The sequence below is a fragment of the Notothenia rossii genome, assembly GCF_949606895.1.
Source record: "Notothenia rossii genome assembly, chromosome: 4".
In the NCBI taxonomy this organism is placed as follows: Eukaryota; Metazoa; Chordata; class Actinopteri; order Perciformes; family Nototheniidae; genus Notothenia; species Notothenia rossii.
The window spans coordinates 15,715,710-15,731,929 of NC_136902.1; the positions used below are offsets into that span (position 1 = coordinate 15,715,710).

The 16,220-nt window shown below is 42.3% G+C and overlaps 1 protein-coding gene across 2 annotated transcripts; it reads left to right on the forward strand.

The window, feature by feature from the left end:
• The first annotated feature begins 202 nt into the window (after nucleotides 1-202).
• brpf1 (bromodomain and PHD finger containing, 1) lies at nucleotides 203-16,056 on the forward strand. Of its 2 annotated transcripts, none has more exons than XM_079678837.1 (16): nucleotides 203-456; nucleotides 1,677-2,458; nucleotides 2,979-3,168; nucleotides 3,266-3,553; nucleotides 3,953-4,470; nucleotides 5,541-5,745; nucleotides 5,834-5,974; nucleotides 6,745-6,873; nucleotides 7,419-7,866; nucleotides 9,274-9,573; nucleotides 9,888-10,160; nucleotides 10,871-11,018; nucleotides 12,714-12,847; nucleotides 13,469-13,521; nucleotides 13,618-13,772; nucleotides 15,005-16,056. In XM_079678837.1, exons 2-16 carry the CDS (start codon nucleotides 1,722-1,724, stop codon nucleotides 15,186-15,188), a joined length of 3,903 nt encoding a protein of 1,300 aa, XP_079534963.1. In that variant the 5' UTR covers nucleotides 203-456; nucleotides 1,677-1,721; the 3' UTR covers nucleotides 15,189-16,056. The 2 variants fall into 2 exon arrangements, with proteins under 2 accessions (XP_079534963.1, XP_079534964.1); XM_079678838.1 differs by having other exon boundaries at nucleotides 5,843-5,974.
• Nucleotides 16,057-16,220: the final 164 nt, after the last annotated feature.

Below are 16,220 nucleotides of genomic sequence, written 5' to 3' on the forward strand. Positions count from 1 at the left end.
TCTTTGAAACAAAGCCACAGATTCGCAACATTCAAGACGAAATAACCCTTGGGAACGTATTTGATCAATAGACATTCAAAAATAAATTATATAAAAAAATATCTTTGAACAGAATATCATTTATATCATTATTAGAAAAAGTTCGAACCAGGTATTTAGCCTCTATTTATTACCAAACCAGAAAAATAGACCCTGCTTTGTGTGGCGAATGTGTCAACCCGCGTCTGCGCCGTAGCGCTACAGCAACGGTTGCCCCTTTTGTTCAACCGAGTTCCTGAATTATTCCCAACACAATGCAACGATCTGGATAATAAATTGATTTATAAACACGTTTCACAGCACCTACGCTTCCCTTGAATCTAATCTGGAGTTCTCTAAATGAACAAAAAATCGATCTGCAATCCGTCCGATCTGTGAGAGGTTTCCGAAGCACGCAGTCTTGAGGAACGTGGAGTAGTAAGTGTTTATAACGTTAGATCTGTAGCGACTGAAGCCTTGTTTTGTAGGAGAATATGATCACACTTTGACAATAAATGGTAATTAATGGTGTATATTTGTATTGATTGTAATATTCCGTCTTAACCCAATGTGCCCTGTAAACCCGGAGTAACCATTACAGCCCAGATGCATAACAAGCTTGGCTATTTTCCTCGCATCGCACAGCATTTAAGAGCTATTTCGCTACACAGGGAATGATAATTAAATGGTTTATCTACATTAGCTGTTTGAATAAACAATATACCTGATCCCATACGCAGTAGTAGTGGTATAACCTCGTGAAGTCAGATGTAATAGTGACATTTCGCTGTTCAGTATTAGGTATTCACAGGGTGAGGTCATTGTGGAGGGAAACAGTGTAAGATGTTGAATGGTCATCTAAGTAACATTCATACTGCTGTGTATTTAACTTCAAACACGTGTTCATTATTTGCTATTAATTATATTAAAAACATTATGCAACCTTTAAGTAACACCCCTTTTGTGTAGGTAACGTCTGCCCTGTGAAAGCAGCTATGATTTTAACTCACTTATAATGAAGCACTGTGCGTCTATAAAGATAGACAATAATGTAAGAAAGCGTTGGCTTCATTGTATCGTTAATTCGTGAGTAGAAGCTGAGCTTTGTTTCTTTTTAGCTTTTGCAGTTTCGACAGTGAACTGGTGTTGTTGTTTGCTAGCTGCTGTTAGCTTGCTTGGCTAAAGGGTTCATTGTGTGAGGAGAAAGCATCAGAAACATGCTAAAGCTAACGATAGCTGGCATATAAAGTCCTCTGGTTAGTTTTGGGATATTTTTATTGTCGTGTGCACTGTTGTTTTAGCCAGGATTGATGGGCTTTAAACAAGTTGTAATTTGCTATCAACTAGCCTTACTGTTATGCTCTTTGTGCCACTGCACGTTATCCGGACATAACTGTCATTGGCAAGGAACAGAAGCCTAAATATTGACGTAAATTGCACCTGTGACTGTGTGACAAAACATAACAATTTGTTTCCCACTGGGATTGAGGGATATGGTCACGTGACTACAACATAACAGGTGCACAGTCTGAATGAACGCCTGGACTGGTGTCTCTAACTGCTTCAATTCAGTAACAGTAGGTCTTCTCTACCTAATGTATTGTAATTAAATCTCATCTGATTCACCCATGGTCCTCCTTTGTGTCCCTGTCTTTCAGATGTAAACTGGAACAGCATCTGTCCCAGCAGTGGCTGTTGGCACAATGGGACTGGACTTTGATGTAAAGACGTTCTGTCACAACCTGCGGGCCACCAAGCCCCCCTATGAGTGCCCTGTGGAGTCCTGCCGTAAGGTCTACAAGAGCTACAGTGGCATTGAGTATCACCTGTACCACTATGACCATGACAACCCAACTCCTGCACAGACTGTCCCCCAGAAAAAGAGAAAGGGACGGCCTCCTCGCGCTTCATTGGCTGGCTCAGGGGATACGGACGATGGTGGAGGTAACGGTGGTGGGGGACTGGGGCACGGGGGGAACACGCCTGGTAGCCCCAACCAGTCGGATCACTCTAACTCTCCGGGCAGGGAAACAATGACTTATGCACAGGCACAGCGCATGGTGGAGCTGGACTTCCAAGGACGCATCCACCGCATCAGCATCTTTGAGAACATTGACGTGGTGTCAGAGGAAGATAGTGATGCAGAGGATGCTCCAACCTCTGGAACTGGTGGTGGTGGTGGAGGGGTTTGTAACGGTAGCGACGGCGGAGGCAGCGAGGTAGGAGGTGGTGGCAAGGACCGGACAGATATCCCCTCCTCTAATGGCGGCAAGTCCACCCCAAAGTCTGGAAAACATAAGAGTAAAGAAAAGAAGAAGGAGGGTTCATCTCATCATCACAGCGCTCAGTCCGGCCCTGCAATCAAGCTCCCTGAGGCGGTGTTCAGAGAGCTGGACCAGGAGAGACCTGAAGCCCCTCCTCGACCGGCATCTTACTACAGGTCTGTATAGAGAGTTATAATGCCAATCATTAATACCTGTATAGCAGGTATGATAATTAGAAGCTGGAATATTGGTAATTGTACATGTCAGGCAATTAAAAGATAATGGCAGGCACATAATAATTGGGTGCACGTACACAGGAGGCATCTTTTTTATACAGAAATATAAGTCATGAATATTTGCAGCACACATACAGGTTTTCATTTGTACAGCTAATCGTGCATGTATAACGAAAAGCCTTTGCCTTTGACTAGATTTTTCATTATTATTATATCCTCCTTTTACAGATAGTATCATGTGTTGCTATAGCTTTAATCCCAATTATAACACTTGTTTTCTACCCATAAGATAGGACTTTATTTATCCCGAAGGAAATGGTTGTGCCAGAGTTACAAAAATAGAATAACACATATAACACAGCAGCATAATAATAAAACTGTACACTGTACATATATTTATATTAATTACATATACTACTATGTAATTAATATACACATTATGTCCTGCTCTGGGGTTCAGGTACATTGACAAGTCTGTGGAGGAGCTGGATGAGGAGGTAGAGTACGACATTGATGAAGAAGACTACATCTGGCTGGACATCATGAACGACAAGCGGCGGCGCGACGGTGTCACTCCCATTCCTCAGGAGGTCTTTGAGTATCTCATGGACCGCCTAGAAAAGGAGTCCTACTTTGAGAGCCACAACAAGGTACATGAATTTGGCCTCTGAGGGGAAGACGTTTTTTTTTTTTAACATTGAAACATATAGAATTCTTCCAACTCTTCCTTATCCTCTTTTCCCCCAGGCTGACCCCAGCACCCTGATCGATGAAGATGCTGTCTGCTGCATCTGTAACGACGGGGAGTGTCAGAACAGCAATGTGATCCTTTTCTGCGACATGTGTAACCTGGCAGTTCACCAAGAGTGCTACGGTGTGCCCTACATCCCAGAGGGCCAGTGGTTATGTCGGCGCTGCCTTCAGTCGCCGAGTCGAGCTGTGGACTGCGCTCTCTGCCCCAACAAGGGAGGCGCCTTCAAACAGACAGACGATGCACGCTGGGCGCATGTTGTCTGTGCCCTCTGGATCCCAGAGGTAAAGTCACACACTCCATCAGAACTGCATAAGCTTGAGGTGCTCTGCGTTGTGCTGTGTTGCTCACTGCTATTAGTATTTGTCTGTTTCCTTCAGAACAAAAGTTGCTTTACATTTAGTCGTTGGGAAAATAATGTATTTAACATTCTCATCTGATGCATAGAAAAGTCCAGGCCTGTGAGCACGATGTATCTTTGTAGTGCACATATGTGGATGGTTGTTTTGGCAGAGTTTGGACAATGTGGAGTGCAAGTGGTTTGATAAAAAGTGCTAGATGCATAATTGATATAACGAAAAACACTCAGGCTAATAAAATAACATCATTGTTAGTAGAGCTCAGTCAGTCTGTTGTCTTGTTATACTAAGTGATTTAAAAAAAAAATTGCTGTCTTTCCTCAGGTCTGTTTCGCCAACACAGTCTTCCTGGAGCCGATAGACAGTATTGAGCACATTCCCCCCGCACGCTGGAAGCTCACCTGCTACATCTGCAAGCAGCGAGGTTCAGGCGCCTGCATCCAGTGTCACAAAGCCAACTGTTACACAGCCTTCCATGTCACCTGCGCTCAGCAGGCGGGCCTCTACATGAAAATGGAGCCGGTCAGAGAGACGGGGGCCAACGGCACTTCTTTTAGTGTACGAAAGACAGCTTACTGTGACATCCACACGCCGCCAGGATCAGCACGACCTCTTGCAGGAGTAGGCGGCGCCAGCATGGGTTCCTCCCACAGCGAAGGAGAGCTGGAGGAGGATGACGAGCCGAGCATTTGCCACGACGATGACTCCAAGGGCTGGAGCTCTGAGCGAGCCAAGAGGGCGAAAGCCAAGTCCAGGCTGAAGATGAAAAGAGCGAGGAAGATCTTAGCTGAGAGGAGAGCTGCAGCGCCAGTGGTGTCTGTGCCCTGCATACCCCCCCACAGGTGCTTCCACACTATGTTTGCCTGTATTGTGTGTTCTCCAAAGCTTGTGCTAAACTGTAAATGGATGACTAGTATCAATATTATCACATACTAGGACGACTTAGGGTACTGTGGTTGGCATCTCTGAATGTTCTAGAACAGGGGTTTCAAACTCAATTTCATCGCGGGTCTCATTAGCATTATGGTTACACTCAAAGGGCCGGTTGTAACTATATAAATATACAGTATCATTCAAAAGTTTGGACACACCTGCTCATTCGAAGGTTTTTATTTATGTTAATAATGTTCTATATTGTAGATTAATACTAAATACATAAAAACTATAAAAGAACACATGGAATTATCTAGTAAACAAAAAAGTGTTACAAAATCCAGAATATGATTTATATTTTAGATTCTTCAAATTAGCCCCCTTTTGCCTTGATGACAGCTTTGCACACTCTTAGCTTCTCTATATAAATACACATATATAAATATATATTAAATAATGTATTACAATATTGGCTCTGCATTAGATTATTATCAGTTCTGGTAATAACTTCATAAATAACGACGCCTGAAAGCAGAAGTCTAGGGCAAATAATTAAAAGCAAATATTGAACAATTACACCAATTGTATTGTATATAATATTCTTTGCAAGCTCTTGCGGGCCACATAACATGAGGTCGCGGGCCGGATTTGGCCCACGGGCCTTGAGTTTGACACCCCTGCTCTAGAAAGATAAGATAAGATAAGATGTACTTATCTTACCTCAAATTAAAACAAGGCATTGCACATCAAGTGAAAATAAAAAGAGTAGAAAATAAGCAAACATAAAATATAATAATCTCAAAATAGAAAATATAACAGGACTAAAAAGTCAAATATATACATGTTGACAATGTCTTTCCAATAAACACTATGAAGGGCGTAATTACAGCTAACAGAATTGAGTAGGATATTAGAAGTGCTGTTCTGTTAAACACAACAACAAAAAAGAATACAGAAGACTTTCCTGCTAACAATGAAGAAAGTTTTGCAAATATAACAGTTGAGTACAACAGTTAATGTATTGTTTGTTTCTTTGCAGGCTGAGCAAAATCACCAGTAACCTGACTGTACCCAGGAAGAGCCAGTTCATGCAGCGCCTCCACAGCTACTGGACCCTGAAGAGGCAGAGCCGTAACGGCGTGCCTCTGCTACGCCGGCTACAAACCCACCTGCAGTCCCAACGACACATTGAGCCCCTCTCACCACCAACTCCAGAACAACTCCCCTCGGAGCCTTGTGACATTGTAAAGAAGACACTCTTCAGCTACACGCTTTACTCACTTACATTCTGTCATTCAGTTGTCTAACATGGCTATGGGTTTGTGCGTGTTGGTGTTGCAGACGGACGACGAGGAGAAACCCTGTGCCCTGAAGGAGCAGCTGAAGGCCTGGCAGAGACTGAGACACGACCTGGAGAGAGCCCGGCTGCTGGTGGAGCTCATACGCAAGAGGGAAAAGCTCAAAAGGGAGACGGTGAGACATAAACACCTTCTAGTTCTGTCAATGCCAGGTATCAAAACCCTACGTGCCCCTGTGTAGATAACACCACCTCAATAATTAGGTGCAAATAATAAACAAATATTCAAACAATAAAGTTTATTTGTATAGCACCTTTCATGCGCCAAGCAGAACAAAGTGCTTTACAGAACAAGAAAAACAATATTAAAATAAATACAGAACGAGATAAAACATCTACAGTGATCCTAATGAAATTCCCTGGAATTAAAGCTGACAGAAATTAAAATAGGTTAAAATAAAACAATTTTAAAAATAAAATAAAAGCAAAAACCGAAGAAGTACAGAAAACATGGACAATGATACCAGTGGGAATTTAAAGTTAACCCAAATTAAAAGCCATATTAAAAAGATAGGTTTTTAATTTTCTTTTAAACATTTTAAGAGAGATTGCTGTTTATATACACTGTTGCAGGGAAATAATGTCTCTTTGCTGTCCTTTCATTTTTCCGTTTCCCTCCTGGTTAAAGACTGAGTTTATAATGTTGATGTCCTCAGGGTCATAAAAGTAATTCACTATTTTATTACAATCTACCTGAGGGCACACAAAGCAACTCATCAAATGAAATACGTGCACTGCCAGTCTGCTGCCAGCTTAGTGTCCATACATATGAGTGTGTGGGTACATTTAAATAGAATTTCAAAACACATGCAAAGTGGTTACTACACAGAGTTCTCTATGTTTAGTCAGCAGGTGTACATTGCTAATGAATTGTGTGTGTGTTCAGATTAAAGTGCAGCAGATGGCGCTGGAGATGCAGCTGACGCCCTTCCTGGTGCTGCTGAGGAGCACGCTGGAGCAGCTACAGGAGAGAGACATCAACAACTTCTTCACTGAGCCTGTTCCGCTGGCAGAGGTAAGCACACACTCAAACACACTCAGGAGGTGTGCATGTTCCCTTTAGTGATGGGTCCTCATTCTATATCACTGTCCACTCCTCCACACCGCTTTTCATTTAATTGTAACTTTATTATTTGTTTGTTTGTTCACCATGTAAAGCGGCATTGGGTCCCTTAAGGCGCTATACAAATGTAATCTATTGATTATTATTATTAGTGTTAATCTTATTACTGATTACATTGAAATAATATTTGTCTCCTCAGTGTATTAGTATATCATGTTTAATGTTATTGATGTACAGTATATATCTTATTATTTCTTTATCCATATGATTTCTAATAGTTATGAAGAGATGAAGACTAATTATCTCTGTATATTAATATATCAGCTGTTATTTTGCCCATTATTCCATATTGTTAGCAGCATCAAATCCCAGTGTTGGTCATGGGACTTCTTTGACCTGTCGACGTTCGCTCTGACTTCTATCGACACACACTGAAAAATCTCATACATAATCAGGAGCTTATCAAATCATTCCTCCTCCTGATCTCTACCCTCCAGGTGCCAGACTACCTGGACCACATCGACACTCCAATGGACTTCCAGACCATGTGGAACCTGCTGGAGTCCCATCGCTACCTCACGTTTGAGTCCTTTGAGTCAGACTTTGGCCTCATCGTCAACAACTGTCTCAAGTACAACGCCAAGGACACAGTCTTCTACCGCGCGGCGCTGCGGCTCAGAGAGATGGGGGGGTCCGTCATCAGAACTGCCCGACGCCACGCTGAGCGGATAGGCTTCGACTACGAGGCGGGCTTACACCTCCCCCGTGAGCCGAGCCCTGACAGCCAGCGAGACCAAGACCGAGACAGAGAGAGGGATCGAGAACGGGAACGAGAACGGGAACGGGAGCGAGAAAGGGAGCGAAGCAGAGACAGAGATCGAGACAGAGATCGAGACAGAGATCGAGACAGAGATCGAGACAGGCCATTGTCTTCTAATGACGAAGGTGAGTGAACCTCTTCACTTTGGCTGGGGATTTATGGTAGCAAAAATAATTATTTTCTCAAGCAACAAAGTGAAAGAATATTTTTTTTATTGCAAAATGTACTTTGGCAAAGAGAACATTCAGTTCGTCTGACCACATTTAGGGGCCAACTGACACCCTGCATTTTGGGACAAAACAATGTTCACATTGTTGTAAAATTATGGTTTTCAGGAACAAGTGTTACTCTTATTACTATAGGGGAATTTGGGTGATATAGAAATGTGAGATACAAGTTAAAACAGGCAAACCACGAGTAACCACGAGTAACCACGAGTCATGTGTGCAGTAAAGATTAAGGAAAATAAGGAAATAAGAGTTAGAAGTTTCGCTTTCAAGGCTGAACTTGGTTATTGTAGGTTTTTCTTCTTTTTTCTTTCACTGATCACATCTCAGTAACATTTCTTGTCATGAGCATATAGCACTGGAACAGTATTAGAAATATATGGAGTAAGACGCTGAGAGCAAATATATTGAAGAGAAAAAACTTGTTAGACACAGTAGCTTCTTCGCCCATTTAGTTTCTAAAAACTTCACACATTCATGTTCCTTTAATAAACCTGGTTCTTATTAATTCGATGTTGTAAATACAACTTCTTTACATCTGTTTTACTAGATTAAAGTGGACCTATCATGCTACATTTGAATAATATATTGTAAAGCCATACCTATATAAAACATGTCTGTGAAGTTTTTTTTCAAAATACCAAACAGATCATGCATTTTAGCCATGCCTCATTTCGCTCTATTTGCTCTATTCCAGCCCTGTTTTTGCAAGGGCTGATTCTGTGGCAAATGAGCTGCAGCTGACCTCGCCCCCCTGCAAAGGAGGGGGGCGAGGCACGAGCGTCATGTTACCATGCTGTTACCATGCCACGGCAACCTCTCATTCCCCTGATAGGTGGAGAGTTGGCCATATAGGCGGAGCTCCTCGTCACTGACATCAGAACAATTTCAAATCTGTATCAGTCTGTATCCGATCCGTTGCAGCCCCGTTTTTAGAGATTTGGGTATGGAGGGAAAGAGAGAGGGTTGTGTTTTCTGACACTTGGTGAGTTCCCTAACACACCGGGGACACATTCCTGTATAAAAGACGTACAAAAGTGCATTTTGCATGATAGGTCCCCTTTAAGTTGTCTTGTTGGGCATATGTCATAATAAAATACCATTAGAACTACTTGTAAACAACCTTAGATTAAGTCTGATGAATCTGTTCATACACATTAACATAATGTTGTCAGATGTCTAGTCACATAGTATCAGGAAACAACCAACATCCTTGTAAGTTCCCCTTAATGTTTAACTTTCCCCATGTTCATACACTTTCTCTGAAGATGTCTAACAGGTTTTCTCCCCCTGCCTCTCTCTCAGAGCTGCTCCTACCGGAGAACAGGCGGCGGCTGCCTCTGGACGAGCAGCTGCACTACCTGCAGGTGCGCCTCGATGAGGTCAGCTCAGGGAAGCACAGCATTGGTCAGTCTCGTCGAGCCAAAGCTCTGAGAAAGGAGATCAGCGTCATCAAGAGGAAGCTTGTGCACCAGCAGGAGGGGGGCTCTGGGATGGGGGGCCGGGACTCTGTGGGAGGAGACCGGGGACTCCCCCATCACCCGTCTTCTTCGGGACACCACGATGAAGGGGGGGAAAGCAGCAGCCAGGAGATCGGTGAAAAAGGTGCGTCTATGGAAAATATCAAGCACTCACCCCTTGTCACCTTCAATTATTTAAGTACAAACAAACAAATCATTCAATTAAACTTTATAAACAGCAACACTATATCAAAACATCCATTCTCAAACTCTCAGACAACACGTGCAGTATAATCCAAGTCTCAAAAATCATTATGTTTTCTTTAAGAATTTTACGTAACGTAGGGTGAGTAATTGAAGTTCATTTTGGGGTCATGTGTTCCTTTAATGTGCATGAAAAAATGAAATAGCTATTAAATATTCTGTCATTTAAACCTATAAACCTGTCTCCTCCACCAGACATGAGTGTGTCCTCATCGGCCCTGGCTCCAGAGGTGGGCCGTCGGACATCTGTCCTCTTCTCCAAAAAGAACCAAAAAATTGCTGGACCTCCGAAAAGGCCAGGTCGCCCCCCGAAGAACCGGGACGCTGGCTACGCTGTGGGGTTGCAAAGCCCCATCGGCCCCCCCCAGCTGCCCATGCTGTCCCCCAGCAGGCCGAGGAAAAGACCCCGCAGCCCCCGCAGCAGCTCCAGCTCTGACAGCGACAGTGACAACGACGACATGCTGCCAGGTAGCTTGGATAAATGCATATTAAAGGTCCCATGTCATGCTCTTCCGGTTATTACCCGTCCCCTTGTGTGTTATGAAGGTTTTTAATCATGTAAACGGTCTGCAGAGTCCCAAACCCTCAAAGTACACCCTGTAGCGAGTACAACTCTAACACAGAAAAGACCTGTCTATGCTGCCCCAGAACGCCTCGTTGGAGATTTCTCTTTTTCCATTGTTGTCTTCCTGGGTACAGTGACGTGCCCTTACCCAAATGGACCAATCCGCGGAGCACACACACACACTCAATCTTTTCTCAGCTGCAGCTCCGCCGATTTCTCCTCCCTGAGACGGCGGGACGTGGCGAGGCTGTGAGTCTGTGTGTAAGCGCACACACAAACTCCCAGCCAGGGTGTGTGTGTGTGTGTGCTCGGGCTGGTTTCGGGCTGGGTTTCGCTGTGTCTCGCTGTCTCGCGGACGGCCACTGGGCTCACAGGGAGGTGGGGGGGCATGAGCTCCAACAAGCCGTTTAGGACAGAGAGTGAATACACATACTATACAGACAGGCTGTATGAGAAACCGAAGTGAGTTTGGAAAATTGCACAATGTAAATCTATTGTAGTATACCTCAACAATGGAACTATGATCAGTAGCAATGGCCATGACATGGGAGCTTTAAACGTTTATTACAGCGTCTCAGTCACACACACTGACCTCACTCTCTGCACTCCTCAGGTTTGCCAACTAACGGTTTCAACGGGGGAACCCAGCCAGTGAAGGAGAGCTTCTGTGTGTACCGCAGTGAGTCTCGTCTCCCTCGCTCCAGCTCAGACTCTGAGTCCACCACCAGCAGCAGCAGCAGCGCGGCCTCAGACAGGACCAGGTGAATATATATATATATATATATAGCACACATTTACAAGTATGGCTCACTCCCAGCACTCTCATAAGCCATAGCTAGCGATTAACACGAGACACATGAGCAGCACCGGCTTCATTAGGCTATATCATGTCAGGGCAGTGTGTAAGCTTGTGGAGGAGTTCTTCTGCCTTCAAAAGACCCACACATCACTTTGTGCAGCTCTAAAATAACAGTTTGACTTTCAAGTGACTTCCTGGAGTCTTGTCATCACTTTGATGTTAGTATCCACCAAGCTGAGACTCCAGGAAGTCACCAAGAAACGGTTCAAACATGTAAATCCTTGTAAAACAGCATCTGGTGGTTTTTTACATTATCGTTTATCTACAGAAACCAAGATAAAGTGTGTTAACTATTAAGCTTTTGGAAATGTAAAAGGCATGATACAGGCAAGCTATGTTTACTGATCTCTTTAAAATATGTTATTCAACCATCAGTTTTCTGCTCAAACTGTCACTATATATTGACAGTAATGCATTAGACAGATAATGTCTGTGGAAAAAATGATGTCCCCCTCCCACCTCCCACCTCCCCCGCTCACTTCTTATGAAATTGGAGTCAGTGTCTGATCAGAAATGTGGTACACTGAAATATGAATCATGATTCTGTTACAGCAGTGCTTATTTCTCAATGCAAAGATTTCAGAAACATATTTTAGTGCACTGTTCAGCTTTTAAAATTAGAACTTTTTGTTTTGTGAATCTGTTATCAACATGGCAGCAGCGTTCAAATGTCCTTACTTTTTTGTTAAAAAATACACTTTGATTCAAATAGAAAACGACAAAATAATACGTTTACCTGCGACCTCTTGTTTAGCAACTACTAAAGCATGTGAGTGTTAACAGCAATGGTTGATAGTAGGGCTGCACGATATTGAAAAAAACTGACATTGTGATATATATTTTTTTCCCCTGCGATATATATTGCGTTTTTTTTAACTACCGTATATTTAACCGGATGAAGGATTTTAGTCACGGACGTCTGGATCTTAACTGGTTGACTCATCATACCTTAAGTCATGATCTAACATGTCATGATAATTCATGTTGCTTACCCTCAAATAAGGGGGTTCATCTGTGAATGAAGAAGAGTGGTGTCTAGAAGGGATCCAAGAGATTAAACGTATTACATTAAACTATAGGAAGCTTCATTATCACATTAGGGAATTAACATACGTGACCAAATAGGTCATTTCACTTTTTATTCCACAACTAAAACCTTTTTTGTGCAAATAGCAGCAAAGTAGTGGACATCTTTGAAACAACATTATAAAAATAAAATTAAGAACACCTATACACCAGCTCCTTTATGCCGTTTTGAACCTTTCTCATATGGTGTAACACCGGCAAAGGCATCTGAAATAGTTGTTTGCTGTGCATGCAGACTCAGAGCCTGCATGTCACTCCACTCAAGTACCCCTGACATGAGAGCCACGCAAGTTTTCCTTTTGTAGCAAGCAGCAAAATAATTGTAACATGACATGTTTGAGTTCATTTACCTACTTAATATCGAACGCCCTAAAAAAAAATTAAAAAAAATCGCACGTCCCTATGATGTGAATATCGCGATTATCGCCATGACACGGTATATCGTTCAGCCCTAGTTGATGGCATCTTTTACAGATTGAATGAAAGTGTATTCCTGTCTCTCCTCTCTCAGTACGACCCCCTCTAAGCAGGGCAGAGGGAAGGCGTCGTTCTCCCGCTCGGCCTTCCAGGAGGACAGCAGTGAGGAGACGTCGGGCACTGAAAACGATTCCTACTCCGTCGGAGGATCGCGGCCCGTTTCACATTGTAAGCACACTGTCGTTATCACGTTTTTTTTAAGTAGACGGTAAGTGTCTTCTCCGAACTATTTGAATATGAATGCAGATGGTGATTCAGTACAGCCAAACAGCAATTGGTTTTGTGTGTGTAACCAATCTGATATGATAGCAGTCATTTTTTATTTGATCTGATTTGACTCTTAATCACCAGTGGAAACGTATATGATGTTGTCATGACACTGTATCAGTAAGTACTTATCAAAACGATCTAACTGACATGTGTTTAAGGTTGCTCTGTGACTAATCAGGTTTTTTCCTGGGGGCAAATGTTGTATTTTTCTCAAATGGCACTAAGACCATTTGTTTAGCCCCGACCCAGCACTCAAGTCTTGTAGGATCTCACCCAGCCTAGTTGCCCCATTACAGAAACAGATTATAGTTACAACATTTGGCTCACACCTTTAAAAGGAAAGGGATTTAGTTTCTAATGTAATCTCAGAGCAGATAGATTATGTAGAGAACCTTGGTTTAGCTAGAGGATGCACAACGGAGATTGTCTTCCTGTTCCTGTTTACTTACACCTCAGTGGTGCGGGGTCGGGCCCGGTCAGGATGCTGGATGACTTCTGATGATTATTCTTCTCTTGAAGCTCTGGACCTGGTGTGGGCCAAGTGCAGAGGCTATCCTTCATATCCGGCTCTGGTGAGAAACAAGTGGACACTGCAGAAAGCACAGACTAAGTAAGGGCACGCTGCAGCTTAACGACTGGGTGTCTAACGGTCCTCTTCTCTTCCTCAGATAATTGACCCTAAGATGCCCAGGGAGGGGGTTTTCCACCGGGGCGTCCCAATCCCTGTCCCACCTTTGGATGTACTGAAACTAGGGGAGCAGATGACCCAGGAGGCCCGGGAGCACCTGTTCCTGGTGCTCTTCTTTGACAACAAGAGAACATGGTCAGTGCTCTGCTCATCTTCTCTTTTTGTTTTAATAAGTTGTATTGTCATCATTATCAATCAAGGTTGTTTCTTCTTCGTTCGTTTTCACTGACATTGCATCTTTATTTTCTCCCCCTTAAATGATGAGTAGAGTAAAACAGAAAACACAAGCATAGCAGGCCTCCTAGTTACTGGAGGTGTGCACAAACATCACTCTGTGGCAGTAGTTAAAAGGAAACTGCACTATTTTTTCAAGCGTCGGAACACACGCAGAAATAGGTCAGCCGTGTTTTTTTAAAGCGGGAGGGGAAATACAGTTCGTATTTTAGGTCATGGTTTGCCGCGCCATCACATACTGTATGTTCCTTTTTAAGTTTGAAGAAACGCAAAAGTATGAGAAACATAATGACAACAGGAAGTGTCTCTCTTGATGATCCTCTTACAAGTTGAACTGCTGACCCAGGATTATTCCATTTAGATCAGGGGTGTCAAACTCAAGGCCCGGGGGCCAAATCCAGCCCCTGACTTCATTTTATGTGGCCCCACAAGAGCTTGCAAAGAATGTAATATGTTTATTATAAGGTTACATGCCGATTTACAGAGGCACGTTGCCCATAAACTAAATGTAGCACAATGCATCTCAAATGTGACTTTTGTTTTCTCAGAATTTGACTTTTCTTCTTCAAAATATTCATTTTTTTCTCAGAATCTGACTTTTTTTTTCAAAATGTCATCTCTTTTTTTTTGTGACTTTTTTTCCAGAATTTGGCTTTTCTTTTTTAATCATTTTGTGACATTCTTACTGAAGAGACTTATGAAGTTATTACCCTATCCGATAATAATCCAATGCAGAGGCAATAATGTAATATAATACATTATTTTATATATATTAAATATTTATATATGCATTTTTTATAGTCTTGTATATAAAACTTGCCCTTTGCGTGCAACCATGATGCTAATGTGGCCCGAGATGAAATTGAGTTTGACACCCCTGATTTAGATAAAAATAATATAGCATTAAAAGATAAAAAGTGTAAAATATATATATACATGTGGAAATAGACATTTCCAGTAACAAATTTAAAGCAGGATATTATTGTGAAAGAATGGATTATTCAATATTAAATAGAATATGAATGTAAAATGTCCTCCATCCTGCACATTACATTTTATTACCTACAGAGGAACTGTTCTTATTTTGATTTTATTAAAATGTATTAATTGCATATATATTTGTGTTTATTCAGGCAGTGGCTACCGCGCTCTAAGCTGGTGCCGCTTGGGGTGGACCAGGAACTGGACAAGGAGAAAATGCTGGAAGGCCGAAAATCCAACATCCGCAAGTCCGTGCAGGTGGCCTACCACCGCGCCATGCAACACCGCAGCAAGGTGCAGGGAGACCCCAGCAGCGAGACCAGTGACAGTGACTGAAAACACACACACAGGTGTTGGTCCTCCAGGTGTTGTGGAGTATACATTTCTCTATGGAGAGCCCATCCCACCATCACAGAACACAAGAAACAGAGTGGGGGAAAGAACATCCACTACATTGGCCCCAAGACACATCATGCACACTAAGCCGTATTTAATCTGACATGTAAAATATTGTATTTAAGAGAATTGAAAAAAAATTGATAAATAATAATAATAATAATAATCAAGAAGAAATATGCTATGTTTAAAACCACCAATCCAAAAATTCCTAGTATTATGGTCGATATGTTTAATAAGAAATGAGATGGTGGTTTACAGACTTAAAAAAAGTAACACATTGTTACACTATTATGCCTCTCACTTTCATTCTTACACATGTCATTTAAAATGTCAACAAGGAAATGCATGTGGTATTATTCACAGATTGTGGAGCACATCTTCACATCCACTGCCCACCGCTCAAAACAAACTCAAAAAAATGAACATGCCTGGTGCTAGTGTCCAGTCATTCACGGCGGAGCACAAAGAGAGACTGACCTGTGGGCAACCCAACGATAATGTTATTTATTCTGCTTACTCCAAGGTCCACAAGCTCCTTTTTATCATGGACTACTTCTAATCACTCCTGCTACACAAGACATCGTTGTGTGGTCCTTTGTTTTTGTCTTTCACTCTGTGTTCATCATGTTTTTACCGTTTTGTTAACGTACGTCTGTCACACAGGCCGCTGGTCAATGAATAATGAGGACTAAACACATGATCGCCTCACTGTCTGTCTTAGTCTCAGGCTGATGGCTTTAGAACTTTTATATATACAGATTGCATAAATATAGAAGTTTAATAAAAAATAATTGAGTTTTTTAAACTTGTGGGTTGTGTCGTGGTAACTGTGTCTGCAGCTGAGGGCACTTTTCACTGTCTGTTTTTCCTATTTTCCCTCGTGTGAAACATCCTTGTTTTTTTTAGTTCAAATACTACCCCGCCCAATCCTCTCAACTTTTAACAAGGAAGTTGTGACTCAAGTGCTTC